The sequence below is a fragment of the Pseudorca crassidens genome, chromosome 8, assembly GCF_039906515.1.
Source record: "Pseudorca crassidens isolate mPseCra1 chromosome 8, mPseCra1.hap1, whole genome shotgun sequence".
Classification (NCBI taxonomy): Eukaryota; Metazoa; Chordata; class Mammalia; order Artiodactyla; family Delphinidae; genus Pseudorca; species Pseudorca crassidens.
In genome coordinates, this window is record NC_090303.1 from 87,729,503 (window position 1) to 87,754,546 (window position 25,044).

At 38.3% G+C, this 25,044-nt stretch overlaps 1 protein-coding gene across 2 annotated transcripts in view; it reads left to right on the forward strand.

Moving 5' to 3' along the window:
- The window catches only part of EXOC4 (exocyst complex component 4), an 804,198-nt gene that overhangs the window by 66,232 nt on the left and 712,922 nt on the right, over positions 1 to 25,044 (forward strand). For both annotated transcript variants that reach the window (XM_067747055.1, XM_067747056.1), the window contains exon 5: positions 52 to 161. In XM_067747055.1, the coding sequence (XP_067603156.1) occupies positions 52 to 161 (110 nt within the window). The remainder of the gene's footprint in view (positions 1 to 51; positions 162 to 25,044) is intronic.

Genomic DNA, 25,044 nt, shown 5'->3' on the forward strand with positions numbered 1-25,044 from the left:
AGTTGATTTTGGAGAAAGCGCTAAGTAACTACTGCTACTTTCCCCCTTCAGCTCCCTCGTGAAAGATGCTTCTCCTGTTCCTCTGCTTGATGTTACAAACGTTCCTACTCCTCGAAAATTCCTCGATACCTCTCAGTATTCTACTCCCGGAAGCTCAAGTGGTAAGTATTTAATTCTTCAGCCACTCAACTTCTTTTTGCTGGGCTGCGGTTCCTGGGCCCAGGCCTGGGGAAGCCTTCACGGCCAGGGTTGGGAGGGCCTGAGGTTACCGCCTTGGAGCCTGTGATCAGCCCTTTGCTGCCCTCAGAGGGAAGAAGACAGAAGATGATTGGTTGGGCCTATTGCATTATCAGTTTTAAAAACTGTCAGCTGAAGCTGGCCTGTCTGCTGACTCCAGCTGTGTTTTGTTTGACCAGCACTGCTTGTTTTTCTGAAGTTGAATTTGAATGCTTTTTTTATTTTTATTTTTTTTGCGGTACGCGGGCCTCTCACTGTTGTGGTCTCTCCCATTGCGGAGCACAGGCTCCGGACGCGCAGGCTCAGCGGCCATGGCTCACGGGCCCAGCCGCTCCGCGGCCTGTGGGATCCTCCCGGACCGGGGCACGAACCCACGTCCCCTGCATCGGCAGGCGGACCTTCAACCACTGTGCCACCAGGGAAATCCCCTGAATGCTTTTTGACGGAGCATATGCTTTTTGTTTTGATGTTTTGCTGTAACTTCTGTTGATCCTGTTAGCTTTTACCCAGCTGCAGCACGTAGTACCTTCCTGGTCTGAGAGCTTTTGAGTGTGTGACCCCTGCCCTATATCTTGATTTCTTATATCTTCCAGTGGCCTCTCCATGTCTACATGTGCCTGCATGTGTGTGTGTGCATGCGCGGACACACACAGTGCGCTTTGGGGACATATCCACAAACGATTATTGTTTATTCCTACGCAACCTAATACTGTGTTGAATAAGACAGAGGAGAGCCATTTTTGCCTATATTTAAAGTTGGGGGAGGGAAGGTGTACTTTGAATATGGATGCAAAGATTTAAGGGAATTCTTCTGGAGTGGCTCAGACCTGCCCCATCAGAAGGTTCAGCTCAGCTGGATTCAGACCTTCTGGGGTCTGCGAACACCTGCCCTGTTTGTCGCAGCTTTGGGCTAGGGAGAAGGTGACGGGATGTTTTTTTGTGGGCTGTCCCACAGTTGCCTTTGTGTGACGGCTAAAGTTCTCAATGCCTTTTAAAGAAAATAGTAATATTGATTATCATTGGCTTTTCAGATAAAACTTAGTTCCTACTAGTTCTGTAGTCCTATAGACCTTGAAATGATGAAGAGGTAGAAAAATAATTTGGATTCAGTCAATGTGTTTTGTGCAACTAACTGAAAGTGATTCTTTTGAGAGCCTAACAGTATATTGTTGCTGGGGCATATTTAATTACTTTATAAAATACAATTTAATTAAAATTTAGGGTTATTTAGGCCTGGAATCTTGAAGAGTATTGTTTTTACCGTAGGAAATGTATAGGAATTGCTTTATAATAAATTTTTCTATTAGTCTTAGTTACTGATTTTTTTTCCTAAAACCCAAGCACTTATTTTTATTATGACACTTTACAGAGGTTTGTGCTCAAGCTTCTTCCTGGAATTAACAGGTTTTGTTTTCTCCCCCTTTCTGTTGTAATATTGCTGTTCTCTGAATTTTGACACTGCTTTGAGCTGTTAGAGAGTGTGGAATTATGAAATAGAAAATGCATTAATACTTTTGATCTGTAGTTTACCTCTACCTTTTGTGGAAATTACCAATTGTTAGATCTTTGTGTTTTTATAATGTGAATTATTGCTTAGCCTGGTTATATCAATTTACATAAATGTTGCTGAGTCAATGGCCAAGTGAAATAAAAATTTTAATTGTTCATGAAGAGATGATGGGTCAGGCATTTTGAAAATGAAAAATATAAATACCAAAAAAGCTGAAGAAAATGCCAGTGATGGCAAATTTCAGTAGAAACTAATTTTGCAACATTTGTTATTTTTAATAAGACAGCTCTTCCTCTTTGCGCGCTTTTCCTGTCAGGCCCTGTAGATAGCCTTTATCACTGAGTGGAGTTCATAGTGACACTTTGACTTCAGCAGTCTGTGGGGATGACTCTGGAAGAACTGTGTGATAGATGAGTGGAGCTTGGGACCATTATGGAGACGGCTTGTAGATATGTGCACAAACCTTTCGTTTTAGAAAAGCTCATTTCCTTGACTTGTTTGGAAGACTGTCGATCTCTTGATTTTTCTGGGGGGTGACTGAAAAAGAAGGTAATTAAATTATTACTGATTAAAGTCAATAGTAGCAGTAGTTAAGATGTGTTTAGTACCTTCTAACAGTAGAAATAAGTGCTTTACATGAATTAACTCATTCAGTCCTTTCAGCGATCTTATGAGAGAGGCACTATTAGCCCCATTTTACAGATAAGAAAACCAAGACTGAGGGTAGTTAATAATGGGTTTAAGTTGACACAGCTGACAAATAGTAGCTGGGTTCCAGAGTATGCTCAGTTTGTTTTCCTGAAAATAAGGTATTATGGGACTTCCCTGGTGTTCCAGTGGTTAATACTCTGCCTTCTAGTGCAGGGAGAGTGGGTTCGATCCCTGGTCGGGGAGCTAAGATCCCACATGCTTCGTGGCCAAAAATCAAAACATAAAACAGAAGCAATATTGTAACAAATTCAATGAAGACTTTAAAAATGGTCCACATCAAAAAAAATCTTAAAGAAAAAAACAACAACCAAAAACTAGGTATTAGTTTTCCATTGCTGCTGCAACAAATGACACCATACATTGATCATCTTACAGTTGAAGTCCGTAAGAAGTCCGACATGGGTCTCATTGGGCTAAAATGAAGGCTGTGGGCAGGGCTATGTTCCTACCAGAGGTTCTGCAGGAGAATCCATTTCCTTGCCTTTTCCTGCTCCTAGAGGCTCTTGCTTTCCTTGACTTGTGGCTCCCTTCCTCCATCTTCAAAACCAGGGATGGTGGGTCACATCTTTCTCAGGTCACATCCTTCTCACCTCACATCTCTCTGACCCACTCTTCTGCTTCCTTCTTCCTCTCTTACGGGCGCATGTGATTAAATTGATTCCCGCCTGGATAATCCAAGATCCTTTCCCCATCTCAAGGTCCTTAACCTTAATTTCATGTGCAACGTCTCCTTTGCCATGTAAAGCAGCATATTCACAGACTCTGGGTATTCGGACATGGATATCTTTCAGGGACCATTATTCTGCTTATCACACTCTGCACTACCTATCTTCTTGACTTAAGTTATTTTTAGGAGCCAGTGTATAAAAATTTGACTTTCTTGAAATTATGTGTGAAGTCTTTGCAGTTCTAGTTTTTAGGACTATATTAATCCGGGTCACATTATTAAAGGGGATTGTGTAAATGAGGAAGATGTAAATTATCTAGAGAACTGCATAAACTGTTACTAAGTAAATATAAAAGTGTGGGGTTGAAGAAATACACTATAACAAAGGACAGAAATTTTGTCTTATTCTTAATAATGAACAGTAAGTCCCGGGAGTCTATTTGTGAAGTGCTCTGCAAGTCAGCCTAGAAAGTAATAGTCATTTTCAGCAGGGAATTTAACATAGGCTCTTAAAGCTCCTCTCTCATCTTGTGAAATAGTAGGATTGAGGGTGTAATCCATTAGAACTGACATTTTTATAGAGGAAGTTGCAACAGGGAATCCCTGGGTAGAATAGATCTCCCATCGGGGTGCCATAAATTAAAGTGAGAGGTGATTCCTGAAAACTTTCAGATTATTATTAATTAAATGAGAACTTTGATGGCTTGTGAGTGAGTCGTTTTTCAGATGTCTTATTTAGAGGTAGAGTTGTGAGTGACTTTTCTATTCTTTTTTTTAAATTAATTTTATTTTTTATTTTATTTTTGGCTGCGTTGGGTCTTGATTGCTGCGTGTGGGCCTTCTCTAGTTGCGGTGAGCAGGGGCTACTCTTCATTGCGGTGCGTGGGCTTCTCATTGCGGTGGCTTCTCTTGTTGCGGAGCACGGGCTCTAGGCGTGCGGGCTTCAGTAGTTGTGGCACGCGGGCTTCAGTTAGTTGTGGCTCGTGGGCCCTAGAGCGCAGGCTCAGTAGTTGTGGCACATGGGCTTAGTTGCTCCGCGGCATGTGGGATCTTCCCGGACCAGGGCTCGAACCCATGTCCCCTGCATTGGCAGGTGGATTCTTAACCACTGGGCCACCAGGGAAGTCCCTGAGAGGTGATCTTATCATAGTTTACATGTTACAGTTTGCAAGATACGTTATATCATTCAACTGATGCAGCAGTCCTACAAGGTAGTTGGGGCGGGTACTGTTGTCATTATCAGTGACAACACTGATATTGTCACTGTTAAGATTATTATATTTATATGACATATTTAAGTGTATTATCAGGTGTTTAAGTTATCCTAAAAGTATGGAATTATATATGTCTATGCATCATCTAATTAAAAAATAAAACATTTACTTACAAAATGCAAAATCAAGGCACAGATTGGCAGAAGCAAGCAACGCATTAAGAGGAAAATGATTAGCATCCACTTAATTTTCTTACATAATAATGAAAAAAGCAATGGCATAATAAAGAACTGGGCAAATGTGCAATTCACAGAAGAGTCTATATACATGGAAAGATTGGCATTTATCTGACAGACGTTAAGTATTCAGAATATATAAAGAATCCCTATAAATCAATGAAGCAAGCAAGTAGAAAAATAGGCAAAAATATGAACAGGCAGTTTGCATAAGAGGACACCTATGCTAGTAAATATATGAAAAACTGCTTATACTCCAGTTAATCAAGGCTTATTTTTAAAACTCTTTTTACAAATGTGGAAACTGAATCCAGGGAGGTTGAGTGATTGGTCCAGGTTCAACCAAGATGGTAATTGTTGGAGGCTGGCCTCATGCTGTCCTCACTCTGAATATGTAAAAGATGTATTTTGCAAGCCTTTTTTTCTATTATTCTCATCAGTCACAGTATTTTGTAATATACAGGGAACTAAAGTCTAATTTAGAAACAGTAATTCAACTATAACTTAGGTAGAAGGATGGGCGAAGTGTGGAGAAAAGCCAATAATTATAGTAAAATGTTGGTTTAAGCTTTTGGATTCCCATTATGTCTTTTTATTTGGCAAATTGCCTTTGGAACGTTTTGACTGAGCGATTACTCCCAAGATACACAGGCATTTCATTGTGGCTTCTTTATTCATTTTATTTACACTCCTGCTGGGATTGCTGTGAATATAACTATAATGAAATTGGACTTCCTACTCCCTTCCTTTTTGGAACCAGCATAGGTTAAGCAATAAAACTTAAAGAGATCACAAATGAGATGATTTTTTTTTTATTTTGCTGCTGTTTTCTTGATGTGTGTTTTATTTCATCAAACCTTGTTCTGAGACTTGATATTTATCTTAAGAATTTTGGGTCTGATATTTTAAAAATTCTCTTTACATGCGTTGGGAGCTATGAATCCTAATAAAAGGAGATGAAGTTTCTCTTTTTGGAACTCAAATGTCTAGAATAGTGAAGATCTGATTCTCCAGAATCTTGACACCTTTTGAGTTACTTCTGTCCTCAGGACAGGACCTCCCTTGGTATTTTTTTTCTTTAATTAATTAATTAATTTATTTTTGGCTGCATTGGGTCTTTGTTACTGCGTGTGGGCTTTCTCTAGTTGTGGTGAGCGGGGGCTACTCTTTGTTGCGGTGCACGGGCTTCTCACTGCGGTGGCTTCTCTTGCTGTGGAGCATGGGCTCTAGGCATGCGGGCTTCAGTAGTTGTGGCAGGCGGGCTCAGTAGTTATGGCTCATGGGCTCTAGAGTTCAGGCTCAGTAGATGTGGCGTATGGGCTTAGTTGCTCCGCGGCATGTGGGATCTTCCTGGACCAGGGCTCAAACCCGTGTCCCCTGCATTGGCAGGCAGATTCTTAACCACTTTACCACCAGGGAAGTCCCCTCCCTTACTATTTTAAATCAACTGTTTCTGAAGTATCCTTGCATTTGCTCTTATTAAATATCTTTGACTTCTATGATTGGTCAAAAGTAGAGTTGAGGAATATATACAAGGGAGACAAAATAGAACTAATAGTTCATATGTTTCTAAATGTAAAAATGAAGCAAGACCAGAGTTTATTTTAAGAAAAATATTAATTTTTAATGTATAAAAATGTATTTAATAATATAGTTTATAAATATGAATAAATACTGTATAACATATACACATATATAAATATATAGACCCAGAATTACCAAAGTAAATCTGAGGAAAAAGAACAAAGCAGGAGGCGTAACCCTCCCAGACTTCAGACAATACTACAAAGCTACAGTAATCAAAACAGTGTGGTATTGGGACAAAAACAGACATATGGATCAATATATAGAAACAATATATATAGTCTGCATTTACACATGTACAGCCTATATACACATATACATACATATACACAGTAAAAGTATGAAAACAAACAGGAAAAAGATACAGAATATAAATATAGGTATACCTCAGAGGTAGTGTGGGTTTGGTTCCAGACCACCACAATGAAGTGAGTCACAGGAAGTTTTTGGTTCCCCTGTGCGTGTAAAAGTTATGTTTACACTATACCGTAGTCTATTAAGTATGCAATAGCACTATGTCTAAAAAAACAATGTATATACATAGCTTAATTTAAAAACATTTTATTGCTAAAAGACGCTAACCATCATCTTAGCCTTCAGTGAGTTGTAATCTTTTTACTGAAGTAAAAAGGTGGAGGGTCTTGCCTTGGAGTTGATGGCTGCTGACTGATCATCAGGTGGTAGTTGCTGAAGGCTGGGAAGGCTGTGACAATTTCTTAAAATAAGACAGCAATGAAGTTTGCCCTGTTGACTGACTCTTCCTTTCACTTGAACACTTAGAGGCCATTGTAGGGTTATTAATTGGCCTAATTTCAGTATTGTTGTGTCCCTGGATATAGGGAGGCCTGAGGAGAGGGGAACAGCCAGTCAGTGGAGCAGTCAGAACACACACAATATTTATCCATTAAGTTTTCCATCTTACTTGGCTGTGGTTTGTGGCATTCCAAAACAGTTACAGTAGTTACATCAGAGATCACTGATCACCATAACAAATATAATAATAATAATGAAAAAGTTTAGACAAATCGTGAGAATTACCAAAATGTGACAGAGTGAGCAAATGCTGTTGGAAAAATGATGCTGATAGACTTGCTTGACTGAAGCTTGCTGCAAACCTTCAATTTGTAAAAAATGCAATATCTGCAAAGCACAATAAAATGAAGCACAGTAAAACAAGGTGTGCCTGTATTCTGTATTTATTAAAATATTTATAATCAATATGTATTATAAAATATGAATATTACATTATTCATGCATCAGAGATCAATATAACCATCACCTATGTACTTCCCACTAGATTAATAAATCTTACTATTTTTCTATATTTGCTCCAGATTCTTTTTTAAAAAAATAAAACATTACACATGTAATTGAAGCTCCCATGAATTCATGACTTCTTTCCCAATTCTTTCCTCTCCCTTCTACCCCAGAGGTTAGCTGCTATTTTGAAATTGTTCTGTATCTTTTTCCTGTATGTTTTCATACTTTTACTATGTGTATGTATGTATATGTGTACATATTTTGGGCATTTGTCAAATAGAAACAATGCATGTAGTTTATATATATTTATATTTATATATAAATTTTATGTTTACACATCCAAACTGTATTGTCCTTTGAATATTTTAAGGCTTAAGTAAATTAATTTACTTATTAATTTTAATTATATAATTGCTTAATTAACTTATAATTATATAATACAATATGTATTATTCTACTACTGGAGTGTTTCATTCAACATTGTATTTTTGGATTTTCTCATGTGCTATAACTTTAGTTTATTAATTTTACTACTGTCATAGTATTTTATTATATAACTAGATCATACTTTATTCATTCTGTTATAGATAGACAAGGTATAAGTTGTTTCTTGTTTTTCATTATTGGGAACCTTACAGCAATGAAGATTCTTGTATATATTTCTCTAGGACAGTTTCCTAACCCCTGGAATGGTTTATAGTATATCTAAGATAAACATTTCAGCCTTTGGAATAGCCAGTTGGGGCAGTCAGAATCTCTCGGCAAGTCCCTTCTAGCCACATGCAGCCACCTTCATATACCCTAGCTGTGCTATAAAAGTACTATTATTTTCTGTATGTGCCATGATGCCCAGGAGGTAGGGAAGCCTTGCTCTTAGGGTGCATGTGTGTGTATGGATAGGAATGTTGTGCCTTTTAAAGTTTACTTGCAATTGATTTTTAAAGTAGTTATACCAATGTAGAATTCTCCAAGCAGTGCATGTTTCTCTACCTCTTACTGTTAAATTGGCTTTGTTAGACTTTAATTTTTACAAATTGATTTCTGTAAATGTGACAGGTTTTTTTTTTTAACATCTTTATCAGAGTATAATTGCTTTACAATGGTGTGTTACTTTCTGCTTTATAACAAAGTGAATCAGTTATACTATACATTTGTTCCCATATCTCTTCCCTCTTGCATCTCCCTCCCACCCTCCCTATCCCTCCCCTCTAGGTGGTCACAGACCACCGAGCTGATCTCCCTGTGCTATGAGACTGCTTCCCACTAGCTATCTATTTTACGTTTGGTAGTGTATATATGTCCATGGCCCTCACTCACTTTGTCACAGCTTACCCTTCCCCCTCCCTGTATCCTCAAGTCCATTCTCTAGTAGGTCTGTGTCTTTATTCCTGTCTTACCCCTAGGTCCTTCATGACATTTTTTTTTCTTAGATTCCATATATATGTGTTAGCATACGGTATTTGTCTTTCTCTTTCTGACTTACTTCACTCTGTATGACAGACTCTAGGTCCATCCACCTCATTACAAATAGCTCAATTTCGTTTCTTTTTATGGCTGAGTAATATTCCATTGTATATATGTGCCACATCTTCTTTATCCATTCATCCGATGATGGACACTTAGGTTGTTTCCATCTCCTGGCTATTGTAAATAGAGCTGCAATGAACATTTTGGTACGTGACTCCTTTTGAATTACGGTTTTCACAGGGTATATGCCCAGTAGTGGGATTGCTGGGTCATATGGTAGTTCTATTTGTAGTTTTTTAAGGAACCTCCGTACTGTTCTTCATAGTGGCTGTACTAATTCACATTTCCACCAGCAGTGCAAGAGTGTTCCCTTTCTCCACAACCTCTCCAGCATTTATTGTTTGTAGATTTTTTGATGATGGCCATTCTGACTGATGTGAGATGATATCTCATTGTTGTTTTGATTTGCATTTCTCTAATGATTAATGATGTTGAGCATTCTTTCATGTGTTTGTTGTCTGTACATCTTCTTTGGAAAAATGTCTGTTTAGGTCTTCTGCCCATTTTTGGATTCGGTAGTTTGTTTTTTTGTTATTGAGCTGCATGAGCTTTTTGTAAATTTTGGAGATTAATCCTTTGTCAGTTGCTTCATTGGCAAATATTTTCTCCCATTCTGAGGGTTGTCTTTTGGTGTTGTTTATGGTTTCCTTTGCTGTGCAGAAGCTTTTAAGTTTCATTAGGTCGCATTTGTTTATTTTTGTTTTTATTTCCATTTCTCTAGCAGGTGGGTCAAAAAGGATCTTGCTGTGATTTATGTCACAGAGTGTCCTGCCTATATTTTCCTCTAAGAGTTTGATAGTTTCTGGCCTTACATTTAGATCTTTAATCCATTTTGAGCTTATTTTAGTGTATGGTGTTAGGGACTGATCTAATCTCATACTTTTATATGTACCTGTCCACTTTTCCCAGCACCACTTACTGAAGAGGCTGTCCTTTCTCCACTGTACGTTCCTGCCTCCTTTATCAAAGATAAGGTGACCATATGTGCATGGGTTTATCTCTGGGCTTTCTATCCTGTTCCATTGATCTATATTTCTGTTTTGGGGCCAGTACCATACTGTCTTGATTACTGTAGCTTTGTAGTGTAGTCTGAAGTCAGGGAGCCTGATTCCTCCAGCTCCGTTTTTCGTTCTCAAGATTGCATTGGCTATTCGGGGTCTTTTGTGTTTCCATACAAATTGTGAAATTTTTTGTTGTAATTCTGTGAAAAATGCCAGTGGTAGTTTGATAGGAATTGCATTGAATCTGTAGATTGCTTTAGGTAGTAGAGTCATTTTCTCAATGTTGATTCTTCCAATCGAAGATTCATGGATTCTTCCAATCCATGTATATCTCTCCATCTATTTGTATCATCTTTAATTTCTTTCATCAGTGTCTTATAATTTTCTGCATAAAGGTCTTTTGTCTCCTTAGGTAGGTTTATTCCTAGATATTTTATTCTTTTTGTTGCAATGTAAATGGGAGTGTTTTTCTGATTTCACTTTCAGATTTTTGATCATTAGTGTATAGGAATGCCAGAGATTTCTGTGCATTAATTTTGTATCCTGCCACTTTACCAAATTCATTGATTAGCTCTAGAAGTTTTCTGGTAGCATCTTTAGGATTCTCTATGTATAGTATCATGTCATGCAAACAGTGACAGCTTTACTTCTTCTTTTCCAATTCGGATTCCTTTTATTTCCTTTTCTTCTGTGATTGCTGTGGCTAAAACTTCCAAAACTATGTTGAATAAGAGTAGTAGGAGTGGGCAACCTTGTCTTGTTCCTGATCTTAGTGGAAATGCTTTCAGTTTTTCACCATTGAGGACGATGTTGGCTGTGGGTTTGTCATATAGGGCCTTTATTATGTTGAGGAAAGTTCCCTCTATGCCTACTTTCTGCAGGGTTTTTATCATAGATGGGTGTTGAATTTTGTCGAAAGCTTTCTCTGCATCTATTGAGATGATCATATGGTTTTTCTCCTTCAATTCGTTAATATGGTGTATCACATTGATTGATTTTCATATATTGAAGAATCCTTGCATTCCTGGAATAAACCCCACTTGATCATGGTGTATGATCCTATTAATGTGCTGTTGGATTCTGTTTGCTAGTATTTTGTTGAGGATTTTTGCATCTATGTTCATCAGTGATATTGGCCTGTAGTTTGCTTTCTTTGTGACATCCTTGTGTGGTTCTGGTATCAGGGTGATGGTGGCCTCGCAGAATGGGTTTGGGAGTGTTCCTTCCTCTACTATGTTTTGGAAGAGTTTGAGAAGGATAGGTGATAGCTCTTCTCTAAATGTTTGATAGAATTCACCTGTGAAGCCATCTGGTCCTGGGCTTTTGTTTGTTGGAAGATTTTTAATCACAGTTTCAATTTCAGTGCTTGTGATTGGCCTGTTCATATTTTCTATTTCTTCCTGATTCAGTCTTGGCAGGTTGTGCATTTCTAAGAATTTGTCCATTTCTTCCAGGTTGTCCATTTTATTGGCATAGAATTGCTTGTAGTAATCTCTCATGATCTTTTGTATTTCTGCAGTGTCAGTTGTTACTTCTCCTTTTTCATTTCTAATTCTATTGATTTGAGTCTTCTCCCTTTTTCTCTTGATGAGTCTGGTTAATAGTTTATCACTTTTGTTTATCTTCTCAAAGAACCAGCTTTTAGTTTTATTGATCTTTGCTATCGTTTCCTTCATTCCTTTTTCATTTATTTCTGATCTGATTTTTATGATTTCTTTCCTTCTGCTAACTTTGGGGTCTTTTTGTTCTTCTTTCTCTAATTGCTTGAGGTGCAAGGTTAGGTTGTTTATTCGAGATATTTTCTGTTTCTTAAGGTAGGATTGTACTGCTATTAACTTCCCTCTTAGAACTGCTTTTGCTGTATCCCACAGGTTTTGGCTCGTTGTGCCTCCATTGTCATTTGATTCTAGGTATTTTTTGATTTCTTCTTTGATTTCTTCAGTGATCACTTCGTTATTAAGTAGTGTATTGTTTGGCCTCCATGTGTTTGTATTTTTTACAGATCTTTTCCTGTAATTGATATCTAGTCTCATAGTATTGTGGTTGGAAAAGATACTTGATGCAATTTCAGTTTTCTTAAATTTACCAAGTCTTGATTTGTGACTCAAGATATGATCTATCCTGGAGAATGTTCCATGAACACTTGAGAAAAATGTGTATTCTGTTGTTTTTTGGTGGAATGTTCTATAAATATCAATTAAGTCCATCTTGTTTAAGGTATCATTTAAAGCTTGTGTTTCCTTATTTATTTTCATTTTGGATGATCTGTCCATTGGTGAAAGTGGGGTCTTAAAGTCCCCTACTATGAATGTGTTACTGTCGATTTCCCCTTTTATGGCTGTTAGTATTTGCCTTATGTATTGAGGTGCTCCTATGTTGGGTGCATAAATATTTTGCAGTTGTTATATCTTCTTCTTGGATTGATGCCTTGATCATTATGTAGTGTCCTTCCTTGTTTCCTGTAGTAGTCTTTATTTTAAAGTCTGTTTTGTCTGATTTGAGAATTGGTACTCCAGCTTTCTTTTGGTTTCCATTTGCATGAAATATCTTTTTCCATCCCCTTACTTTCAGTCTGTATGTGTGTCTAGGTCTGAAGTGGGTCTCTTGTAGACAGCAAATATATGCGTCTTGTTTTTGTATCCATTCAGCCAGTCTGTGTCTTTTGATGGGAGCATTTAGTCCATTTACATTTAAGGTAATTATCGATATGTATGTTCCTATTCCCATTTTCTTAATTGTTTTGGGTTCATTACTCTAGGTCTTTTCCTTCTTTTGTGTTTCTTGCCTAGATAAGATCCTTTAGCATTTGTTGTAAAGCTGGTTTCGTGGTGCTGAACTCTCTCAGCTTTTGCTTGTCTGTAAAGGTTTTAATTTCTCCATCAAATCTGAATGAGATCCTTGCTGGGTAGAGTAATCTTGGTTGTAGGTTTTTCTCCTTCATCACTTTAAATATGTCCTGCCAGTCCCTTCTGGCTTGCAGAGTTTCTGCTGAAGGATCAGTTGTTAACCTTATGGGGATTCCCTTGTGTGTTATTTGTTGTTTTTCCCTTGCTGCTTTTAATATGTTTTCTTTGTATTTAATTTTTGACAGTTTGATTAATATGTGTCTTGGCATATTTCTCCTTGGATTTTTCCTGTATGGGACTCTCTGTGCTTCCTGGATTTGATTAACTATTTCCTTTCCCATATTAGGGAAGTTTTCAACTATAATCTCTTCAAATATTTTCTCAGTCCCTTTCTTTTTCTCTTCTTCTTCTGGAACCCCTATAATTCAAATGTTGGTGCGTTTCATGTTGTCCCAGAGGTCTCTGAGACTGTCCTCGGTTCTTTTCATTCTTTTTTCTTTATTCTGCTCTGCAGTAGTTATTTCCTCTTTTTTATCTTCCAGGTCACTTATCCGTTCTTCTGCCTCAGTTATTCTGCTATTGATCCCATATGCAGTATTTTTAGTTTTATTTATTGTGTTGTTCATTGTTGCTTGTTTCATCTTTAGTTCTTCTAGGTCTTTGTTAAATGTTTCTTGCATTTTGTCTATTCTATTTCCACGATTTTGCATCATCTTTACTATCATTATTCTGAATTCCTTTTCAGGTAGACTGCCTATTTCCTCTTCATTTGTTAGGTCTGGTGGGTTTTTATCTTGCTCCTTCATCTGCTGTGTGTTTTTCTGTCTTCTCATTTTGCTTATCTTACTGTGTTTGGGATCTACTTTTTGCAGGCAGCAGGTTTGTAGTTCCCGTTGTTTTTGGTGTCTGCCCCCAGTGGCTAAGGTTGGTTCAGTGGGTTGTGTAGGCCTTCTGGTGGAGGGGACTAGTGCCTGTGTTCTGGTGGATGAGGCTGGATCTTGTCTTTCTGGTGGTCAGGTCCACGTCTGATGGTGTGTTTTGGGGTGTCTGTTGACTAATTATGATTTTAGGCAGCCTCTCTGCTAATGGGTGGTGTTGTGTTCCTGTCTTGCTAGTTGTTTGGTTTAGGGTGTCCAGCACTGTAGCTTGCTGATCCTTGAGTGAAGCTGGGTACTGGTGTTGAGGTGGAGATCCTTGGGAGATTTTTGCCATTTGATATTATGTGGAGCTGGGAGGTCTCTTGTGGACCAGTGTCCTGAAGTTGTCTCTCCCACGTCAGAGGCACAGCACTGACTTCTGGCTGTAGCACCGAGAGCCTTTCATCCACACAGCTCAGAAGAAAAGGGAGAAAAAGTAGAAAGAAAGGAAGAAAGAAAGAGGATAATTAAAATAAAGTAAGATAAAATAAAGTTATTAAAATAAAAAATAATTTTTAAGAAAAAGTTTTTTTAAAATAAAATAAAAAGAAATGAACGGATAGAACCCTAGGACAAATGGTGAAAGCAGAGTTGTACAGGCAAAATCTCACACAGAAGCATACACATACACACTCACAAAAAGAGGAAAAGGGGAAAAATAATAAATCTTGCTGTCAAACTCCACCTCCTCAATTTGAGGTGATTTGTTGTCTATTCATGTATTACACAGATGTGCAGAGTACATCAAGTTGATTGTGGAGCTTTAATCCGCTGCTTCTGAGTCTGCTGGGAGGGACTTCCCTTCTTCTTCTTTGTTCTCACAGCTCCAGGGGCTCAGCTTTGGATTTGCCCCGCCTCTGCGTGTAGGTTGCAGGAGTGCATCTGTTCTTCGCTCAGATAGGATGGGGTTAAAGGAGCTGCTGATTCAGGGACTCTGGTTCACTCAGGCCAGGGGGAGGGAGGGGTGGGGATGCGGGGCGATCCTGCGGTGTCAGAGGCTGGCGTGAGGTTGCACCAGCCTGAGGCGTGCCGTGCGTTCTCCCGGGGAAGTTGTCCCTGGATCACGGGACCCTGGCAGTGGCGGGCTGCACAGGCTCCCCAGAAGGGAGGTGTGGATAGTGACCTGTGCTTGCACAGAGGCTTCTTGGAGGCGACAGCAGTAGCCTTTGCATCTCATGCCCGTCTCTGGGGTTCGCGCTCATAGCCGTGGCTCGCGCCTGTCTCTGGAGCTCCTTTAAGCAGAGCTCTTAATCCCCTCTCCTCTCGTGCAGCAGGGAAGAAAAAGCCTCTTGCCTCTTCAGCAGGTCCAGAATTTTTCCCAGACTCCCTCCCGGCTATCCGTGGTGCAGATAGCCGTTTAGGCTGTGTTCACGCTGCCATTCCTCTCGCTGCACTGAAGCCCGAGCCTCAGCTCCCAGCCCCGCCTGCCCCGGTGGGTGAGCAGACAAGCCTTTTGGGCTGGTGAGTGCCAGTCGGCACCGATCCTCTGTGCAGGAATCTCTCCGCTTTGACCTGTGCACCCCTCTTTTCTGTGCTCTCCTCCGCGGCCCTGAAGCTTTCCCCCTCCGCCACCCGCAGTCTCGGCCCGCAAAGGGGCTTCCTAGTTTGTGGAAAACTTTCCTCCTTCGCAGCTCCCTCCCACTGGTGCAGGTCCCGTCACTATTCTTTTGTCTCTGTTTATTCTTTTTTCTTTTGCCCTACCCAGGTACGTAGGGGAGTTTCTTGCCTTTTGGGAGGTCTGAGGTCTTCCGCCAGCCTTCAGTAGGTGTTCTGTAGGAGTTGTTCCACGTGTAGATGTATTTCTGGTGTATCTGTGGGGAGGAAGGTGATCTACCCGTCTTACTCTTCTGCCATCTTCCTCCTCTCACTCCCTAGTCATCTCTTGATTGGATGAAGTTTATTACCTAAAAAATTCCTCAAGAAGTGGTCATGGGTGCAGAGTTCCTTTATTTGAAAACTTTTTTTTTTTTTCCCCTTTCCCTGTAGCCTTGTTACTTAAAGGACAACTTGGGGATATGAATTCTTTGGTTTACACTTTCAATTATTGAATTGTTTTTTAAAAAATGCTATTTTATTGTTTTTTTCCTTTGAGCGCTTTAGGAAAATTCTGATGCCTAATTTTTTTTTCCCCTGTAAGTTCCTTATTCTGTAGGCCTTAAGGATTTTTTAATCTTAGGAACTTAATAGTTTTAGTAGGATATGTCTTGGAGTTTTGATATTTTTTTTGCTGTTACTTTTCCAAGATACCCAATGAACTATTGTTTCATTTTGTACATTCCTTATTTTTCCTAAGATTTCTTTGTTTACAATTTTAAGTGTTCTGTTGTTTGCTTTCCCTCTTTATCACTGTTATTTTTTCTTCACCTGTCTTCCATTTCTACTACCTTCTTCATCTTTTCATTTCTTTTCTTTTTTTATCTCTGTTTTATCCTGTACTTTGGTTTCCTGCATTTCATCAGTATCCTTTATAAATTATTCATTTCAGTTTATTCTGCCATAGGTATTTTGTATTTTTTCTTCATATCTGAGATAATTTTATCTTTTTCTTCCATCTCTTTCCTGAGTTTGGTAAGTTTTCTTTTCACAGTTTGCTTTTGATTGTCCATGTCTGTCATAATTTTTGACTCAAGGTGGCTTTTCATATCCCCAAATTCTTGTTTGAGTATATTAATTCCACCTGGAGTGTCATCTTCTAGTTTTCCTGTCCTTCATGTTTGTTCTATTGGATGAAATTCTCCTCTGTTGATGTGTGTTGGGTTTTTTTTTTTTTTTGGTAGTACTCTCATGAGAATGTGTTCATTGTTTTTTCTGTTTATTTTTATGATATTGGGGTGTTTTGTAGGATTCCTAGCTCATTGGCTCCCTCCTCTGTCACTATAGCAAATTCCAGATACTTTAGCTGACTTTGTTTTGGCAGAGGGGGAAGCTTGTTTGTTCTCTGAATTTTGACTCTCCTGTTTCTCTTTTTGCTTCTTTCTCCCTTCATCATCCAACAGCCAAAGGGCATTTATCTCTTTCTTTCTGTCTTATTTCTCTCTCAGGGGCTGTGTATTTTCAAACACTGCTCTTTCAAATTGTGTCTGCTTTTAAGTCCCTATAGTCCATGCTGTGATCTGCTTGGATACTTTTTTAGTATTTTGAAACTTAGGGTGGAATTTGTCTTTCTAAAACTTTGGTGGTTTTAGATCAATCTTAGGCTCATCACTAACTCCCTTTTAATTAATCTCTTCGTCATAGTTTTTCATAGTCTACCTTTGCTTATAACAAAGCCTTGTAGCAAAGCAGAGGTGGGGCAGGAGCATGAGATATTACTTCCTGGGATTAGGTGGGTTCTTTTTTCTTATTTTTATTTACAGTTATTTTGAATTTGGGGCAATTTCTGTCTTTAGGTTATCATGAAGGCATAGTTTTTATGAGTTTTGTTTATTCTTCTTGTTGTTCTATGTTGGTTTTGGAGGAAATGTTGAGAAATGGGGACCTAAGCCACCACCCTTGTCTTCAGCAACCCTGGAGTTCCTAAAGCTAGAATTTTTAAAAATACATTTTTTTACTTTTGGGAATTTCTCTTGATGTCATATTATCTCATTAATAGGCACAATTCTATTGATAATGTTATCTACACTTTACAGATGAAGAAATTGAGGTCCAGCAAGATTTAATAACTTGAGAGACATCACACAACTAGAAAGTGGTAGACATGATAATTAAATCTAAAGTGATGCCAAGTTCTTGTTCTTTCTACATACTATCTCCCTGGGCAGTTGAACTTACAAACTCATACATTAACTACCACAGTCTGATACATTTTAGGGAATATTAATATAAACTGTCAATTTATTTATCTGTTCCTTGTCTGTTATCCTGTGTCCCTGTTATATTTCTAGTAGCCTCTTCTCCATTGATTGCTACTCCTTGACCTACAAAGGTGCATCCTCCTTGCTCTAGGTGATACAATGCACATTAAGTACTGTCCCAAGGAAAATTGATTCAATAGATGTTAGTTTTGTTTGTTTTTATCCTAATAGAGTATTCCACTCTACATTCTCCCCAATCAAACATGCCGTCATTTCCCCCTTAGCCCGGTTTCACTATGGAAGGATCAGTGTACATTCATTGTGTTTTCAAAACTCACTGCAGTGTGAGGTTCCGTCCCGCTGAACTGAAACTATCCCTGTGCCGAGGCTGTAAAGTCTCCTAGCTCAGTGTAAATGATCGCCCCACGTAGCAGCTGGCAACAGCTTTTGGGAATCTCCTTTCAGGAGTGGGGTGTAATTTAATCTGCACCTTAGGGGTGCTTAGTTGACATTTGAAGTACCTTAATCAGGAATGCATACTCTAGGGGTAGTTAGTTAACATTTGAAAGCCCCTAATCAAGATTCTATACTCCAGAGGCAACCAGTGCATCCAGTACTGCTCTCTCAGTCTGCACCAGTGGGTGTGTTAATTAGAATAAAAGATGTTAGAGGTAATTTTTCATTGGTGAACTGAATGGTATTTAAGATAAGTAGTTGGCCAAGTCCCTCCACTGGGGTGTAAATGGAGGATAAGGGTTTGATGAGGCCAGTAGCCTACCACGGTAGGTCTAGAGCTTGTTTGGCCCTGTGCTTGCAGCCGTTGGTGGAGGATTTTGTCAGCTCGCCTGGCCAGTGGAGCGTGTTAAGTCTATAACCCTACGTGGGCCAAATCCTGGTTGACTGCCTGCTTCTCCACCCAGAGCTCATTGCACACACACTCTGGCTCGACTTGTTTGCATTTCTTGTCCACAGACATGTTATTCTCAATTTTGAGCCCACTATTTCTTTTTAATTTCTTAATTTATATTTTGTGTATAATTGTGTTTAGAGCAGATTGGATATCTCAAGTATGAATTTACAGTGCCATTTTGATCAGAAGCATAAGAATTATTTTTAAGTGGTAACTTTCTTATTTTCTACTTGAGAATACTGACAGTGTTCTGAGGCCAGGCTCCCATCTTTGGGGGCAGCATTGTGAATGTGTAATTCTCTGGATATTTTGTGGTCTAATTGAGCTTGGTAATTTTTTGAAGGTTCTTTCTTATATTGAATTCTGTTCAATAGTGGCACATAGTTCTCCTCTTAAATAGGGGTAATGTTTTTGAACACAACATGTAAATTAAGTTCTATAGATTGAAATCATTTATATGAACTTTACATAATTTATGTCCTGTGCATAGTGTAAGGAGTGACGTCTATAGGAGTTTATAGTAAACAGTACTATTATCTCTTGTACTTTAATTGACATGTATAAATATAAATGATAAATGAAATAAAACAGCATATTTAATAAAACTTTAAGTGTATTACCAGGGCCCTTATCTTCTGCAGTTGGATGAAATATGTGTATAGGCATGGCATGGGTTACTGATCTTCTTACCAAACATACTGAGAAAAGAAAGCAGACAGGGACTAGTCTAGATTGCTTTCCATATTCACTGGGAAACAAAAAAGTAGTTTTCTTTCATAAGATACTTAGCTGCATAAATGGATTATTCACCTTGCTTATCTGTTATTAAATGGGCTTTTATAATATTGGTATACATAATTAACTATAAGCCTTGGAACTAGAGATATCCAGAGTTAAACCCTAGTTAATGGAAACAGGGAATTACAGAGTTTGAAAAGACCTTAGATAGCATCTACTTAATCCGTGCATGACTACCAAAGTGTCCTAGTTAAACCCTCCTTCCATGATACCACATGGACATGATTTATATCCACTTAGGCATATATGTCTGTACAGATATATAGTGATCTGTCTGCCTTATCTGTCTGATATGTCTGTTTATCTGTCTAGGACTATGTGTGTGTGTATAAAAGAAACAATTGGGACCAATAGCATTTTAGTAGAAATAATTGGTTAAAGAACATCAGAGTCGTAACAGTGCTAAATGTTTACATTTAGCACTGTCCTGTCAGTGAAAATCTTCAAAACCAAGTTGAAGAAATCGTCACTTGATAAGATCCTCAGCAAAAATAAAAAAGAGAATTGGGAGGGACTTCCCTGGTTGCGCAGTGGTTAAGAATCCGCCTGCCAATGCAGGGGACACAGGTTAGAGCCCTGGTCTGAGAAGATCCTACATGCCATAGAGCAACTAAGCCCGTGTGCCACAACTAGTGAGCCTGCTCTCTAAAGCCTGTGTGCCACAGCTACTGAAGCCTGCGCGCCTAGAGCCTGTGCTCCGCAACAAGAGAAGCCACCACAATGAGAAGACCATGCACTGCAGTGAAGAGTAGTCCCCGCTCGCTGCAACTAGAGAAAGCCTGGGCACAGCAAAGAAAACCCAACGCAGCAGAAATAAATAAACTTATTTAAAAAAATAAGAGAATTGGGAAAGGAAGTGAAGTATTTACAATTTTAAAGTGTTCTAAAACCAACACGTTGAGTACATAGTATAAGGATAGAGATACATACAAGAGAATGATTTAGGGTTTATTAGTTTGGAAAGATGTATATTTTGTGCTAATGGTCGTGTGAGGCCTTACTGAATTTCAGCTAAATTATTTTTATACAAGGTTTTTTCCTTAAAGCACCAATAATTCTGTCTGACCTCACAGGCTTTTTGTGGTTATCAGACTAGTCTTCATGGTTGATTATATTCTTCTTCTTTTTTTTTTTTTTTTTTTTGTGGTACACGGGCCTCTCACTGTTGTGGCCCTCCCGTTGCGGAGCACAGGCTCCAGACGCGCAGGCTCAGTGGCCATGGCTCACGGGCCCAGCCGCTCCGCGGCATGTAGGATCTTCCTGGACCAGGGCACGAACCCGTGTCCCCTGCATCAGCAGGTGGACTCTCAACCACTGTGCCACCAGGGAAGCCCTCTTTTTTTTTTAACATCTTTATTGGAGTATAATTGCTTTACAGAGTTGTGTTAGTTTCTGCTGTATAACAGTGAATCACCTATACATATACATATATCCCAATATCCCCTCCCTCTTGGATCTCCCTCCCACCCTCCGTATCCCACCCCTCTAGGTGGTGGTAGAGCACCGAGCTGATCGCCCTGTGCTATGTGGCTGCTTTCCACTAGCTATTGCTTTTACATTTGGTAGTGTATATACGTCAGTGCCACTCTCTCAGGTCGTCCCAGCTTACCTTTTGCCTTCCCCATGTCCTCAAGTCCATTCTCTACGTCTGTGTCTTTATTCCTTTCCTGCCCCTAGGTTCTTCAGAAGCATTTTTTTTTTTTTTTTTAAAGATTCCATGTATGTGTTAGCATACGGTATTTGTTTCTCCCTTTTTAACTTACTTCACTTTGTATGACAGACTCTAGGGCCATCCACCTAACTACAAATAACTCAATTTCATTTCTTTTTATGGCTGAGTTCCATTGTATATATGTGACACATCTTCCTTATCCATTCATTTGTTGATGGACACTTAGGTTGCTTCCATGTCCTGGCTATTGTAAATAGTGCTGCAATGAACATTGTGGTACATGATACTTTTTGAATTATGGTTTTCTCAGGGTATATGCCCAGTAGTGGGATTGCTGGGTCATATGGTAGTTGTATTTGTAGTTTTTTAAGGAACCTCCATACTGTTCTCCATAGTGGCTGTATCAATTTTTATTCCCACCCACATTGTATGAGGGTTCCCTTTTCTCCACACCCTCTCCAGCATTTATAGTTTGTAGATTTTTTGATGATGGCCATTCAGTCTGGTGTGAGGTGATACCTCACGGTAGTTTTGATTTGCATTTCTCCAGTGATTAGTGATGTTGAGCATCCTTTTGTGTGTGTTGGTAATCTGTATATCTTCTTTGGAGAAATGTCTATTTAGGTCTCCTGCCCATTTTTAAATTGGGTTCTTTGTTTTTTTTGATATTGAGCTGCATGAGCTGCTTGTATATTTTGGAGATTAATCCTTTGTCAGTTGCTTCATTTGCAGATATTTTCTCCCATTGTGAGGGTTGTCTTTTGGTCTTGTTTATGGTTTCCTTTGCTGTGCAGAAGCTTTTAAGTTTCATTAGGTGCCATTTGTTTATTTTTGTTTTTATTTCCATTTCTCTAGGAGGTGGGTCAAAAAGGATCTTGCATTGATTTATGTCATAGAGCGTTCTGCCTATATATTCCTCTAAGAGTTTGATAGTTTCTGGCCTTACATTTAGGTCTTTAATCCATTTTGAGTTTATTTTTGTGTGTGGTGTTAGGTAGTGTTCTAATTTCATTCTTTTACATGTAGCTGTCCAGTTTTCCCAGCACCACTTATTAAAGGGGCTGTCTTTTCTCCATTGTATATTCTTGCCTCCTTTATCAAAGACAAGGTGACCATATGTGCGTGTGTTTATCTCTGGGTTTTCTATCCTGTTCTATTGATCTGTATTTCTTTTTTTTGTGCCAGTACCCCACTGTCTTGATTACTGTAGCTTTGTAGTATAGTCTGAAGTCAGGGAGCCTCATTTCTTCAGGTCCGTTTTTCTTCCTCAATATTGCTTTAGCTATTCGGTGTCTTTTGTGTTTCTATACAAATTGTGCAATTTTCTGTTCTAGTTTTGTGAAAAATGCCATTGGTAGTTTGATAGGGATTGCATTGAATCTGTAGATTGCTTTGGGTAATATAGTCTTTTTCATAATGTTGATTCTTCCAATCCAGGAACATGGTATGTCTCTCTTTCTGTTTGTATCATCTTTAATTTCTTTCATCAGTGTCTTATAGTTTTCTGCATACAGGTCTGTTGTCTCCTTAGGTAGGTTTAGTCCTAGATATTTTATTCTTTTTGTTGCAGTGGTAAATGGGCGTTTTCCCTAATTTCTCTTTCAGATTTTTCATCATTAGTGTATAGGAATGCCAGAGATTTCTGTGCATTAATTTTGTGTCCTGCTATTTTACCACATCCATTGATTAGCTCTAGTAGTTTTCTGGTAGTATCTTTAGGATTCTCTATGTATAGTATTATGTCATCTGTAAGCAGTGACAGTTTTACTTTTCTGATTTTGATTCCTTTTCTTTTTCTTCTCTGATTGCTGTGGCTAAAAGTTCCAAAACTATGTTGAATAAGAGTGGTGAGAGTGGGCAACCTTGTCTTGTTCCTGATCTTAGTGGAAATGGTTTCAGTTTTTCACCATTGAAAACGATGTGGGCTGTGGGTTTGTCATATATGGCCTTTATTATGTTGAGGTAAGTTCTCTTCATGCCTGCTTCTGGAGGGTTTTTATCATAAATGGGTGTTGAATTTTGTCGAAAGGTTTTTCTGCATCTATTGAGATTATCATATGGTTTTTATCCTTCAGTTTGTTAATATTTTGTGTCACATTAATTGATTTGCATATATTGAAGAATCCTTGCATTCCTGGGATAAACACCACTTTATTATGGTGTATGATCCTTTTAATCTGCTCTTGGATTCTGTTTGCTAGTGTTTTGTGGAGGATTTTTGCATCTATGTTCATCAGTGATATTGGCCTGTAGTTTTCTTTCTTTGTGATATCTTCGTCTGTTTTTGGTATCAGGGTGATGGTGGCCTCGTAGAATGAGTTTGGGAGTGTTCCTCCCTCTGCTATGTTTTGGAAGAGTTTGAGAAGGATAGGTGTTAGCTCTTCTCTTAATGTTTGATAGAATTTGCCTGTGAAGCCATGTGGTCCTGGGCTTTTGTTTGTTGGGAGATGTTTATTCACAGTTTCAATTTCAGTGCTTGTGACTTGTCTGTTTATATTTTCTAATTCTTCCTGGCTCGGTCTCAGAAGGTTGTGCTTTTCTAAGAATTTGTCCATTTCTTCCAGGTTGTCCATTTTACTGGCATAAATTTGCTTGCAGTAATCTCTCATGATCCTTTGTATTTCTGCAGTGTCAGTTGTTACTTCTCCTTTTTTATTTCAAATTCTGTTGATTTCAGTCTTCGCCCTTATTTTCTTGATGAGTCTGGCTAGTGGTTTATCAATTTTGTTTATCTTCTTAAAGAACCCAGATTTCAGTTTTACTGATCTTTGCTGTCATTTCCTTCATTTCTTTTTCATTTATTTCTGATCTGATCTTTATGATTTTTTTTCCTTCTGCTAACTTTGGGTTTCTTTTGTTCTTCTTTCTCTGATTGCTTTAGGTGTAAAGTTATGTTGTTTATTTGAGGTGTTTCTTGTTTCTTGAGGTAGAACTGTATTGCTCTAAACTTCCCTCTTAGCACTCCTTTGCTGCATCCCATAGGTATTGGGTCATCATGTTTTCATTGTCATTTGTTTCTAGTTATTTTTGATTTCCTCTTTGATTTCTTCAGTGATCTCTTGGTTATTTAGCAGTGTATTGCTTATCATCCATGTGTTTGTATTTTTTACAGTCTTTTTTTGAATTGAAAGAATTTATGTCTATTTTGCAATGAACAAAACTAGGTATTATACATACTTGAATAGACAGAAAAATATGACTTTCACAATATAAATAAATGCAGTGTTCCAGTAGGAAGTAAATACAATTCAGTATAATTGCACTGTTTTAGAAATCAATTATAAGGAATAAACAGAAATGCAGACAGATATGTGTATAAAGTAGTGTTTGCTCTAACAAATATTAAACTAAATGTTCAACAATGAGGAAATTGTTAAATATACTATGAGATACTATGCAGATCTTTAAAGTTACATTTGTTTTTTATTACATTTATAAAAAATTCAAAGAGAAAGTCACAAAAATTATAATCATCCTCATCAGTTCCCTCAGTCCCATGTAATTAATCTTTTTTTCATCTTGATCTTTTGTTAGCACTTTTATGAATTCATCAATTTTCCATTAGAGTTCTGAAAATGCTTATTCATTCAGTTCAGCAGTACAGTCAGTTACCAGAAACCTGTACTTGTCAGAGTCTTTTCCATGAACTCCTTGAAGATGAAACCCTTTTATAGGAACATTTTTGCAAAAGCATCAGAGTGCACCCAGGACTGTCTGTAAATGACAAAAGACTTAAAAATGACCACGGTTAAAGATTTGATGAAAGTTCATAATAATGCAATTGACAAGGAAATTTAGTTATTTCTGAGATATACATTTAAAAGTAATAACTAGAATTATGACTTATAATATTATACCAGAACATATAAGATTTTTAGGAATTTCATGTAATGTCTGAAACATTTATATTAACATATTCCATACAAATAACCCAAAGAAATTCAGTATTAGTTGTTTTTTAATTTTTACATTTTATTTTATTTATTTTCTTATACAGCATGTTCTTATTAGTCATCAGTTTTATGTACACACATCAGTGTGTACATGTCAATCCCAGTCGCCCAGTTCAGCACACCACCATCCCCATCCCCCCGTGGCTTTCCCTCCTTGGTGTCCATACATTTGTTCTCTACGTCTGTGTCTCAACTTCTGCCCTGCAA